The sequence below is a fragment of the Bos grunniens genome, chromosome 8, assembly GCF_055505025.1.
Source record: "Bos grunniens cultivar Pamir isolate PY7600 chromosome 8, Bosgru_T2T1.0, whole genome shotgun sequence".
Classification (NCBI taxonomy): Eukaryota; Metazoa; Chordata; class Mammalia; order Artiodactyla; family Bovidae; genus Bos; species Bos grunniens.
Genome location: NC_141172.1, coordinates 100,702,329 through 100,715,817, shown reverse-complemented (window position 1 = coordinate 100,715,817; position 13,489 = coordinate 100,702,329). Strand labels below are relative to the sequence as shown.

Here is a 13,489-nt window from a genome sequence, read left to right as displayed (position 1 = left end):
TAGGCCTTTCAACTGATATAAAAACTTTATCATAGCATATAAGTTGTCACAGAAAGATTAGACATTGGGCTCTCTATATCAAGGAAGGATAAATATGCTGTGACCTTAGTTAAAATGCAGATCTATTTTCCATGCTTTTGTTTTTGTATCTTAAGACTGTGGGGCATTCAAGAAAACTATGAGCTTATAAAAGTTAATTAAAATCTAGATCACTTTTTAGGAGAAAGAAAATAAAATTCTGATAAATGTAGAATGTTTTGATTTAATGAATTATTACTTACAGAGACAGAATAAATTGATCAAGATGTTTATAATAGGGGGATTCCCTGGTCGTCCAGTGGTTAGGACTCCCTGCTCTCACTACCTAGGGCTGGGTTCAGTCCTTAGTGGGAGAACTAAAATCCCACAAGCTGTGCAGGCACTGACAAAGGCACAGCCCCCCAAAACCCCAAAACCAAGCAAACACAAAAGACATTTATAATAGTATCATATACAGTAATATTTGGCAAAATACATAAGGCAGCACATATCTCAACTAATCTGTCATAGACTGAATAATTCATAGTCTATATAATTCATAGTCTGAATTATTCATAAACTCAAGTTTATAAAGTAGAATAAATTGATGTATGAAATTTGCAAAGTCATTCAAATAGTCTGATATGCCAGAGGACAATCTAGTTTTTCTTAAAGAATTTTTCTTAGCCATATGTCACCCCAAAATACTGTATTTTACAGCTATAACATCACACTAGTGGAGAGATGCTGCAGCGAGTCACTGAAACTCTTTGGAGGTACAGAGCATTATGTGGTGATGACAATTGATGAGCACTCTACTGTAATTTTGCAGGTAAAACTATACAGTAAAAAAATGTAAATCAAATGTATTAAAATGTATGTGTAACCATGTAAACATTATCAGAGACTATAGTTGGAAGAGCTTCAGTTCAGTTCAGTTCAGTCGCTCAGTAGTGTCCGACTCTTTGCGACCCCATGAATTGCAGCATGGGAGAAGGCAATGGCACCCCACTCCAGTACTCTCGCCTGGAAAATCCCATGGACGGAGGAGCCTGGTGGGCTTCAGTCCATGAGGTCGCTAAGAGTCGGACACGACTGAGCGACTTCACTTTCACTTTTCCCTTTCAGCATTGGAGGAGGAAATGGCAACCCACTCCAGTGGGACCAGATGCCATGATCTTCGTTTTAACTACACTCTATTCATGATTTCTTCCAAAACTTTGCAAAAGGGCCATAAGTGCTAAAATCATCACTGTGGGAAATGGCTATTACCAGCCTTTTTCAATACCTTATAATTTTTAACATACTTTAAGAAGGCAGAGCAAATAGAAACTCTTTAATATTATGTCAGTTCAGTTCAGTTGCTCAGTCATGTCTGACTATTTGTAACCCCATGGACTGCAGCACGCCAGGCTTCCCTGTCTATCACCAACTCCCGGAGTTTGCTTAAACTCGTGTCCAGCTAGTGATGCCATTCAACCATTTTATCCTCTGTTGTCCCCTTCTCCTCCTGCCTTCAATCTTTCCCAGCACCAGTCTTTTCTAATGAGTCAGTTCTTCGCATCAGGTGGCCAAAGTATTAGAGCTTCAGCTTCAGCATCAGTCCTTCCAATGAATATTCAGGACTGATTTCCTTTAGGATTGATTAGTTTGATCTCCTTGCAGTCCAGGGGACTCTCTAGAGTCTTCTCCAGCACCACAGTTCAAAAGCATCAATTCTTCGGCACTCAGCTTTCTTTATGGTCCAACTCTCACATCCATACATGACTATGGGAAAAACCACAGCTTTGACTAGATGGACTGTTGTCGGCAAAGTAATGTCTCTGCTTTTTAATATGCTGTCTAAGTTTGTCATAGCCTTTCTTTCAAGGAGCAAGCACCTTTTAATTGCATGGTTGCAGACAGCATCTGCAGTGATTTTGGAGCCCAAGAAAATAAAGTCGTGATTGTTTCCATTGTTTCCCCATCTGTTTGCCATGAAGTGATGGGACCCGATGCCATGATCTTAGTTTTTTGAATGTTAAGTTTTAAGCCAGATTTTTCACTCTCCTCTATCACTTTCATCAAGAGGCTCTTTAGTTCTTTGCTTTCTGCCATAAGGATGGTGTCATCTGCATATCTGAGGTTATTGATATTTCTCCCTGCAATCTTGATTCCAGCTTTTTTAACATACTTTAAGATAGAGCAAATATAAAATCTTTAATATTATGTACTGACCTATTTTAAAATACATTTATAGAATAATTATAGTGTTAAAACTTTTAAAAATCAAATTCTAGCCACTGTTTCTTAAAAGGAAGTAACATACTAGTCTGTAACTGATAATATGAGATTTCCTCTAAAGTGGGGATTGACTATAAATAAGGCAGTTTTTTAAAAGAGAGAGAAGATTTCTTTAAAAATTCATATATTTTTAAATTTAAGGTATATGAATCTCCCTGATATGTTTGCTTGATTGGAATGCAAATTACAATTAATTTAATAGTGTGGGATTGGAGAGCAGAAACCAGTTTGATGGTATGGAGTATACATTAAGGTAGAAGTCTGATGACAAGCAAATATAATAATGTAAGAATTATATGACAGAAACAAAAAACTGTTAGAAGAGTTCTTATAGGATATTGTGTCTTACATATTTAAATTTCTTAAATAACAATTATTTGTGGGAGGGATATCCTGTTTGGGAAAAATTTTAATCCTCGTTTACATTACATAATTTACTGTTAGAATAAAACACTTTCTGAATTATTTGTTCTATCAAAAATTAATTTTGTTAAAGGAGATAAGGGATTCTAGATCATCAGCGAAAATTCCAATAAATCTACTTAGCTGCATTTTCATCTTCCTTAAATAAGTATTCAGTACAGATCATCCCACAGGGTTTTGTCCTTAAGAGTAGTCAGATCCCAGTCTACAGAGGATTTTGCCCAAATAGGAGCACTCTGTAGGCTGCTTTCTTCCTGTCTAGGACTTTGGGAGGTTCATGAACCTTCCTAGCTGAGGCCATCATTAACGGTTTTACATCTATTGTAGCTTTTCCCCTACTGCTTTCAGTATGACTTTCATTTTTCCATAAAAAGCCCATACCCATGCTTCTTCTCAAGTTATAATTTATATATTATAGGTTCTTGAAATATAATAACAATAATTTTATAACAACTGGTCAACCTAGTGAATATTTTTATTTATTTTCTGGTAGGACCTAGAAGAATTAAACTGTGAGAAGGCATCAGACAATATCATTATGAGACTGATGGCATTATCATTCCAGTACAGCTATTGTTGGATAATTTTATATGCCAAAAAGCCATTAAACTCAGAGTAAGTAACACTTCTCCATCCAAATTCACATATATATCTGTTAAGTTATTCAGTCTTCTTCTTTGAACAAAAGTAGCTATGTCAATTTTCCTCTTGTTCACCTAGTTTGCTTTAAGTAAGGGATTCTCAAGGTGGAAGCAAGTCCATAGGAAGACAAATCAGAATTTTGGAGATGATCTATTTCCCCTGGAAATAGAACAAATCATCTTCCCCTCCTTTTCCTCACTAAGAATTGTTGTCTTAAGTGTTTCACTTTTTGTTCATTTTTAATTCTGGACTCATCTGTTATTGTTGCTAAGTCGCTTCAGTCGTGTCCAACTCTGTGTGACTCCCATGGACTGCAGCCTACCAGGCTTCTCCGTCCCTGGGATTCTCCAGGCAAGAACACTGGAGTGGGTTGCCATTTCCTTCTCCAATGCATGAAAGTGGAAAGTGAAAGTGAAGTCGCTCAGTCATGTCCGACTCTTATCGACCCCATGGACTGCAGCCTACCAGGCTCCTCCATCCATGGGATTTTCCAGGCCACAGTACTGGAGTGGGGTGCCATTGCCTTCTCCCATCTGTTATTAGGTTGGTGCAAAAGTAAAATTGCAGTTGGTGCAACAGTAATTGAGGTCCAAAAATAATTGCAGTTGACTTTTGCACCAACCTGTTACTTTTGTTCCAGACACAATTATTATCACTTTTGCACCAACCGCAATTACTTTTGAACCACAATTACTTTTGCACCAACTGCTTAACCTCAATTCTTCTGCACCAACAGCAATTACTTTTGCACCAATCTAACAAGTCATTCTTAAATCACTCCTCCCTAAAAATCGTGTGAAAATACACTAACTAGCATCTTACTATACTTTCTTCCACTGATGCTCTTAACTGAAAAATTACCCCCAAAACCCATGCCAAGACACTGGCTCTAGTTACCATCATGTGTCTCTCCTTTCCCTCATTCTGAGTTTTATGAATGTACTGCTTTCACTTTCTCCTTTTACTCTTTGAAATCTAGCTTTTGTCTCTACCTCTATACTGATCTCTCTCTCTCAGAGGTCACTCATCATTTGTGGCTTTTTGATGATCAGCTCCAAAAATATTTCCACTTCACTGCCCTGAAGTATTTAAGACTATTGTCAGTGCCTTCTGTCTCAAAACTCTTTGGTTCCATGGCACTTGCATGTTTCTGATCTTCTATCTCACCATTTCTTCTCTGACTTTACCTCTTCTGCTTCCTTGTCCCAGTCTCGAAATAGATCTGAAATCTCTTTTTTTCCTTCTATTTTGTCCATTAGAAATCTTATCCTCTCGATAGCTTCAGTCAACATCTTTCTGCATATAATTACTGTATTTGTATCTGCAGCTGCAGTCTCTCTTTGAAATCTCTGACATGTGTCTCTAACTTTACATATTATATTTCCATTCTGATATTCCACAGGCTCTCAAATTTTACATAGTATGAATTCACTATATTCTCTATTCCTGCCCAAAAAGTATCTGCTCTTTTCTTTCCTTTAGCTATTTATGACCATTGCCTCCCTTTTAGTCACCAAGACTGGAAAACAAATGCTATAGATTCAACCAGAGTACTTTCTCTTTCATCTATCCCCTCACTCTATCTGTATTACAAACATTTTGATTCAGATTCTCATTATTTTATGTGGACAATTATAACAAACTACCAATGGTTTCCCCACCTCCAGATGGCTCTCAGTGTTACTCTCCATAAGCCGTCATACACACAATTAATATTCCCACAACCAGGCTCATATTATTTCACCCTGATAAAATACCTTCAATGATTTCCCCATTATTTACTGAATACATAGACCATTCACCCCAATATTCAAAATCTTCAGAATATAATCCCAACCTATATTTTCAGGCGTACTTTTCACTGCTTTCTATTTCAATCAGAAGTTCTGCTCATTGGCTTGCAAACAGGGTCCTTGCTTTCCTACTTCTAATTTTATTCATACAGTTCTATCTTTCTACAATATTCCCTGTATATGCATGCACACGCCATCCTGTCCAACTCTTTGTGACCCCATGGACTGTAACCCACCAGGCTCCTCTCTCCATGGAATTTTCCAGACAAAAATACTGGAGCAGGTTGACATTTACTTCTCCAGGGGATCTTCTCAGCCCAGGGATCAAACCCATGTGTCTTGCAACTCCTGCTTGGCAGATGGGTTCTTTACCAGGTTAGTCACTGGGGAAACTCCCACCATCGTCCCTACTTCCTCCAACTATTTCATCTGGTGAAACTGGGCCCGTTTTTTAAAGACTAATCTACTTTTTCTATTCGACCTTTCTTCAGTATCCTCCACTCATGCATACAGATCAATATTTAGTTGTAAACTTTCCATCCTTCAAACTCCTTAGCTCCCTGTTTTTTCCTCATCTTTGATATTTATCATCTTTAGTTTTATATTATCATTTTGGAGCCCTTGCCCTATAGCACTGACCATGTTGCTTTCACATGATAGATTCTTGGTAAATACTTCTTGATTGAATGAATGAATCTTTCCAATTAAACTGCACACTAGTCATTCACTTTTCTAATCCCTACAATACTACATAACCAATACCACATCAGTCATAGTAGAAGTTTCAAAAATATTCTTTAGTTATTAGATAAGGCACAGATATCTTACTTAACATTCTTGTTTGACTCCATTTTTGCTTATCTTACTGTACCAAGCTCTTCATATACAGCTATTATCATGTGGGGAGAAGTGTAAGTCAGAATGTAAGAATATGAACAACTTGGTTCTTATTCCTTCTTCTATTAACAATAATCTCTAGCACTCATTTAACCTAGTTTTTCCTTTCTACCAGAACTGAAAAATTAAAATAATTATTCAGGTCTCAAATCTTCACTTTGAAGATTAATAAAGGCTATAATGCATTTTAAGTTTTATCAAGAACTTGGAGGTATTCTGGATAAACAATTGATTTGAAATTTTTTTAAGTTGTTTTTAGATTGGTATCCACCTAGAGATGCAAATGTAGTACAAGAGATGATAAGAGGAGATTTCCACTTATTTTTATCCAGATTTTCATGAAAAAATTAATTAAGTATAGTCTGAGATAGATTTATGTTCAGGATGTGAAGAATTATCACTTATTCACAGTAATATATTATTCTAAAATGTAGTTCTTTCCAGACTTCTAGGTATCTCAGTTCCATATTTCTAGAAGATTGGAACATTTTAAAAGTATTTTAATTAACTGACCGAATGAGGAAAATTGAAACTACAAAATAAATTGTTCCAGTTATCACTACCTTAGTCATTCATGCCATTAGTTCTTGCTTGAGAAAAAGTGCTAGGAATCCCCAAGACAACTCCCAAGTTTGGTGCTTTGTTAGGAGTATTCATAGCACTGAGCATATTCTTGTGCTCATGGCTATGATTTATTACAGTGAACAGTTACAAAGCAAATTCAGCAAAGGGGGAAAGGGCATCGAACAAATTCCAGGGTAAACTAGGAGGAAGCTTCCAAGAGTCCTCTCCTAGTAGAGTCACACAGAACATGCTTAATTTTCCCAGCAACGAGTTGTGCCCACACTTGTGAAATGTTGTCTATCAGGAATCTCACCAGACACTGAGTGCCCAGGGCATTTATTAAGAGCTAGTCACAAATACAAACTCTAGACTCCAAAAAGAAAGCAAGTGTTCAATAGAAACCACATTGTTCATACAAACAGTTTAGGTACAGTGAGCCAGGCTCTCTTATCAGCCACTCTTATGAAAACAGCTTGCCTGGAAAAGAAGCCAGCAGATGAAGGAAGAGGCAGGAAATTAAGAAAGCCATTGCCTCAGTGACGTGGTTTGAATTCCTGGGTCCAACAATGTCTTCTCCTGGACCCATAGTGTTATGAACCAATAAATTTCTTTTTTGTTGCTTGGAGTACTTAAAGTGGATAAAGGTAATAGAAATATTCACTCACAGCTCAAGAGTCACATCTGACCTGCTTAATAACTATAGAAGGAAAAAAGGGGTGTTTTTAAGAATTATTGAGATATAACTGATTTATAAGATTGTGTAAGTTTAAGGAGTACAATCTGTTGATTTGATATATTTATATGTTGTTTTGTTGCTGTCGTTTAGTCGTTGAGTCGTGTCTGACTTTTTGCGACCCAATGAACTGTAGCCTCACAGGCTCCTCTGTCAGTGGGATTCTCCAGGCAAGAATACCGCAGTGGGTAGCCATTCCCTTCTCCAGGGTATCTTCCCAACCCAGAGATCAAACCCAGGTCTCCCACACTGCAGGCAGATTCCTTGCCATCTGAGCCACTGGAGAAGCCCCTGGATTTATATACTGCAATATAATTATAATTATCACCTTGGTGTTAGTTAATACTTCTATCACGTCACATAATGATCATTTTAAAGAGTGTTTTTTTTCCCCCAACAGTTCAGGGAAAAGCCTCAGGGAGAAATCGAGTTATTCTTACTTTGGTCATGTGTTCATATCTGAACCTGATACTTTGGCCAGGAAGATAAAGTATTCTATTTGGCTAGGTTTCAATCACATAGCCATCCCTGGGGCCAGTAAGAGGATAAGTTAAACTTCTCCCCACCCCGCCCCCACCCCCCACACAGAGCATTCTCTAGATTTAACAGTACTATTGAAGAAAGGAGGTGGAATTGTTTTTACAAAAGAGTGCTGAGTGGACAAAAAATATGACATTATGACATGTGGAAAATAAAATAAATTTTTAATAAGTACAATCAGACATCAAATGAGTAGAATATAATAACATATATATATATATATATATATTTTAGGTACCATCTTACAGAAAAGACTCTTCATCACCTAGCACTGATTTATGCAGCTTTGGTTTCATCTGGGCTAAAATCAGAAGAACTGGATGTAAAGGTATTCTTTTTCTATGTTTGTTCATGAGTATTTTTCATAAACCAAAATTATAATGAAACTCAACTGCCCTGTGAGAAGAAACATTAAATGGGTAAACTAAAAAAATATTGAAAGCCATATAAAGAACAGTTTTCAAATTAACATATATTCTTTAAACTTAAATTTCTACTCTAAAAGCCTTTAATGAATTTAAATTCATAATTTGTCTCTACCTCTGAGATTTTTTGGAAACATGTCAGAATATGAATAAAAATAAATATCCCTTGATCAAAAATATTCACTTATGGAAGATATACTGTTTATATCTACTATAAAATAGAAATTTTATGACATATGAATAGAGGAATACCTTGGTGATCTCTAATCAATCTTCTTTCTTGGCTTTGTTCAATGTCCCACTCTGACGTTTAGATAGTTTCTCCAAATGGAGGGCTCAGTTCTCTACTGTTATCACTTTATATTCTTTCTTTGATAAACTCAGACATTTCCCACAAATTTAGCTTTCATGTCTAAGAAAATCCTTAACATTTTTCTAACTTTTCTTAAAGTCTGCACCAATATTCTAGAATTCTACTGGAAATGCCTACATGAATATCCCACAGGTACCTTAAACTCTGCATATCCAAAACACAATTTGTATCCTCCCCCAAGGCAATGGCACCCCACTCCAGTACTCTTGCCTGGAAAATCCCATAGATGGAGGAGCGTGGTAGGCTGCAGTCCATGGGGTCGCTAAGAGTTGGACACGACTGAGCGACTTCACTTTCACTTTTCACTTTCATGCATTGGAGAAGGAAATGGCAACCCACTCCAGTGTTCTTGCCTGGAGAATCCCAGGGACAGAGGAGCCTGGTAGGAGGCCGTCTATGGGGTCGCACAGAGTCGGACACGACTTAGCAGCAGCAGCAGCAAAACAAATACATGGCCAGTTATTTGCGCAGTAAAAATGGGTTTGTATGGGATCAACAAATAATTGCAATTTAGGGTCTGCAACATTAGAAACCATGGGAAATATGGGAAACCATGTGCAAGTCCAGGCCCAGAAAGGAGAGGGGAACTCTTTTAAAGAGGGAAAAAGAAAGTTGGAAAGTTATAATAAACAAAGAGTCCATTGGAGGAGTTGAGAGTTCAAAGTATAGTGACTTTTCATCAGTGGAGTTGTGACAGTCTCTCATTGGCTGAACTCTTGCCAGGAAAGAAGAGGAAGTCTTTCTTCTTACTGGACTCTGCTGTCATGGTAGGACATGAGAGCTCCTCCTTCTGGTCTCCTAACTCTATTTTAATTAACATTTTTGTTAATTTTTACACCTAGTTTATGGCATTACTATTCTAAGCTAATCAGTAGCAAAATCCTCCCTTTAACTCTGCAGCGTCTCTAGATTATGCCTCTCCTTGCTACTCCCATTGCTATTCCCTAAATAAAGGCCTTCACCTCGTATTTGGAGTTTTTTCCTAATTAATCTCCTTATTTCTACTCTTTTCCCACTCCCATGCATCATGTATATTGACACCAATTACATTTCTGAAATACAGATGTGATACTTCACTACCGAGACTGCAAGCTCCTAAAGGAAAGGGAACATGTTTTTTTGTTTTTGTCTTCCTAGCACTAAGCAGAGCCTACATAGCAAGCTCTTGAAAAATATGTTGTTGAGTTGAATTGTCTTGCTCAAAAGATCTTCTACAGCCTCCTACATCATCAAAATAGAGTTGACCACAGCTGATTCAAACTCCTCCACAATTTGACCCATAGCTTAGCTGTGTCTGACTCTCTGGGACCCCATGGACTGTAGCCCATCACCAGGCTCTTCCGTCTATGGAATTCTCTAGTCAGGAATATTGGAGTAGGTTGCCATTTCCTTCTCCAGGGCATCTTCCTGACCCAAGGATCAAATCCTGTCTCCTGCATTGCAGGCAGGTTCTTTACCATCTGAGTCACCAGGGAAGCCCTAGTAATCCTAGAATCCTTAAAGATATTATTCTACTCACCATTTCCTGAATATGTCTCCACACTATCATCTCTCAGCCATGTGATTCTGTCCTGTCTTTCCCCAGAAATACTATTCCTTTAAACATTATTGCCTTTAAAAAAATTTTCCCCAATTATACTCAAGATAAATTTCTCCTCCCATCCTCCAAATAATATTTCATATCTTTATTATAATATAAGGTATTTATTCATGTATCATCCACTCTGAACCATGAGAACTAGGCCCTTTTCCTTGTAAAACCTATAGCATTCTAGCACAGTGTTTTGTACACAGTAAAAATATTCCACAAACATCCACTGAATAGAATTCAGGGAAAGCAGAACCTGTTAAGAAAATCATCAAATGATCTATTTGAAATAAAATCCAGATAATTTTGATCCTATGATGCATTTTTAACAAAGAAATACAATTCTCAGAAAAGTTACCTAAATAAATGTAAATTTCTCAATTATTCACTCAAGGGAGGTTTCACCACTTAATCAGCCTCTTTTCACTTAATAGTGAGCAGTGCAAAACATGATTTAGAGAATCATTTTATTCTTCTCTACATGGGGTATCTGATACCAATAAGTGACAGTATTCAGGTACAGTGACATGGCCTACAAAGTATATGTTCCAAGGAAGGCATTTGGGGATGAAATAGGAATTACTGCCCAGGCACAATCCATTCCAAATGAAAGTCTCTTCCTACCTGACTCCAACTATTCCAAAAGCTTTTCAAGTTTTCCTAATGCTCTTAAAAGTAGGTCCATTTTTCCATGAAAGTTGAGAAACAAATATGATCAAATTGCTCTAATTTTGTTATTAATATATCACCAATACTCAAGCCTCCCATTCTCCTACTTGATGACATTGTTACATTAAAGGGGGTTACCTAGACATATTATTTTAGAATAATTTGGTAATATGGCTTTTGGCTCTTCAGTTCAGTTCAGTCGCTGAGTCATGTCCAACTCTTTGCAACCCCATGGATGGCAGCAGGCCAGGCCTCCCTGTCCATCACCAACTCCCGGAGCTTACTCAAACTTATGTCCATTTAGTCGGTGATGCCATCCAACCATCTATCTCATCCTCTGTCATCCCCTCCTCCTCCTGCCTTCAAACTTTCCCAGCATCAGGGTCTTTTCAAATGAGTCAGTTCTTCACATCAGATGGCCAAAGTATTGGAGTTTCAGCTTCAACATCAGTCCTTCCACTCAACACTCAGGATTGATTTCCTTTAGGATGGACTGGTTGGATCTTCTGCAGTCCAAGGGACTCTCAAGAGTCTTCTCCAACACCACAGTTCAAAAGCATCAATTCTTTGGCACTCAGCTTTCTTTATAGTCCAACTCTCACATCCATGCATGACTACTGGAAAAACCATAGCCTTGACTAGACAGACCTTTGTTGGCAAAGTAATGTCTTTGCTTTTTAATATGCTGTCTAGGTTGGTCATAACTTCTCTTCAAAGGAGTAAGCATCTTTTAAGTTCATGGCTGCAGTCGCCATCTGCAGTGATTTTGGAGCCCCCAAAAATAAAGTCTGCCACTGTTTCCACTGTTTCCCCATCTATTTCCCATGAAGTGATGGACCAGATGCCATGATCTTTGTTTTCTGAATGTTGAGCTTTAAGCCAACTTTTTCGTTCTCTTCTTTCACATTCAACAAGAGGCTCTTTAGTTCTTCTTCACTTTTTGCCATAAGGGTGGTGTCATCTGCATATCTGAGGTTATTGATATTTCTCCCAGCAATCTTGATTCCAGCTTGTGCTTCTTCCAGCCCAGCATTTCTCATGATGTACTCTGCATACAAGTTAAATAAGCAGAGTGACAATATACAGCCTTGACAGACTCCTTTTTCTATGTGAAACCAGTCTGTTGTTTCATGTCCAGTTCTAACTGTTGCTTCCTGACCTGCATACCGGTTTCTCAAGAGGCAGATCAGGTGGTCTGGTATTCCCATCTCTTTCAGGATTTTCCACAGTTTATTGTGATCCACACAGTCAAAGGCTTTGGCATAGTCAATAAAGCAGAAATAGATGTTTTTCTGGAACTCTCTTGCTTTTTCCATGATCCAGTGGATGTTGGCAATTTGATCTCTGGTTCCTCTGCCTTTTCTAAATCCAGCTTGAACATCTGGAAGTTCACAGTTCATGTATTGTTGATGTCTGGCTTGGAGAATTTTGAGAATTACTTTACTAGCGTGTAAGATGAGTGCAATTGTGTGGTAGTTTGAGCATTCTTTGGTATTGTCTTTCTTAGGGATTGGAATGAAAACTGACCTTTCCCAGTCCTGTGGACACTGCTGAATTTTCCAAATTTGCTGACATATTGAGTGCAGCACTTTCATAGCATCATCTTTCAGGATTTGAAATAGCTCAACTGGAATTCCATCTCCTCTACTAGCTTTGTTCGCAGTGATGCTTTCTAAGGCCCACTTGACTTTGCATTCCAGGATGTTTGGCTCTAGGTGAGTGATCACACCAATGTGATTATCTGGGTCATGAAGATTTTTTTGGTATAGTTCTATGTATTCTTGCCACCTCTTCTTAATATCTTCTGCTTCTGTTAGGTCCATACCATTTCTGTCCTTTATCAAGCCCATCTTTGCATGAAATGTTCCCTTGGTATCTCTAATTTTCTTGAAGAGATCTCTAGTCTTTCCCTTTCTATTGTTTTCCTCTATTTCTTTGCACTGATCTCTGAGGAAGGCTTTCTTATCTCTCCTTGCTATTCTGTGGAACTCTGCATTCAAATAGGTATATCTTTGCTCTTCTTTGCTTTTCACTTCTCTTGTTTTCAAGTTATTTGTAAGGCCTCCTCAGACAGCCATTTTGCTTTTTTGCATTTCTTGGCCTTTTGCATTTTTGGCCTTTAGGGCCGAAAAAAATCCATCAGGTTGGATTACTTTTTTATTGCCAAGCATTTGGAAAGCCTAGCCATAAAAAGAGTATTGCAAAATTTAAATATATTTTCTTGAATTAAAAGAAAATACTGCTAATATTTTACTGTTAGTATTTCATCCCATATTTTACTCTAAAATTCAAAAAAAGTTCTATCAATTTCTTACGAACTCTCTTTGTAGAAAAATGTATAGATACACATATGCAAATTTTTGAAAACAATGTTAGGCAGGGGTTCTTGAATCTCCCAAAGTCTAGCTAGGAGCTCCAGAATCCCCACCCTAGAGTATAGGTAATAGTCATTACCATTATAAAATTATGCCCTTTAAAATAAAATTTATATTTAAATGTCTCAGATCTTCTCAAAACATCCAAAACTTTTAATAAAATAAA

The 13,489-nt window shown here is 37.5% G+C and overlaps 1 protein-coding gene across 1 annotated transcript in view; it reads left to right on the top strand.

Moving 5' to 3' along the window:
- Positions 1–13,489, top strand: part of SHOC1 (shortage in chiasmata 1) — an 85,993-nt gene that overhangs the window by 61,836 nt on the left and 10,668 nt on the right. Inside the window, exons 23-26 of the mRNA XM_086414132.1 lie at positions 739–850; positions 3,218–3,339; positions 7,772–7,896; positions 8,121–8,221. Coding sequence (XP_086270258.1) covers positions 739–850; positions 3,218–3,339; positions 7,772–7,896; positions 8,121–8,221 — 460 coding nt within the window. The remainder of the gene's footprint in view (positions 1–738; positions 851–3,217; positions 3,340–7,771; positions 7,897–8,120; positions 8,222–13,489) is intronic.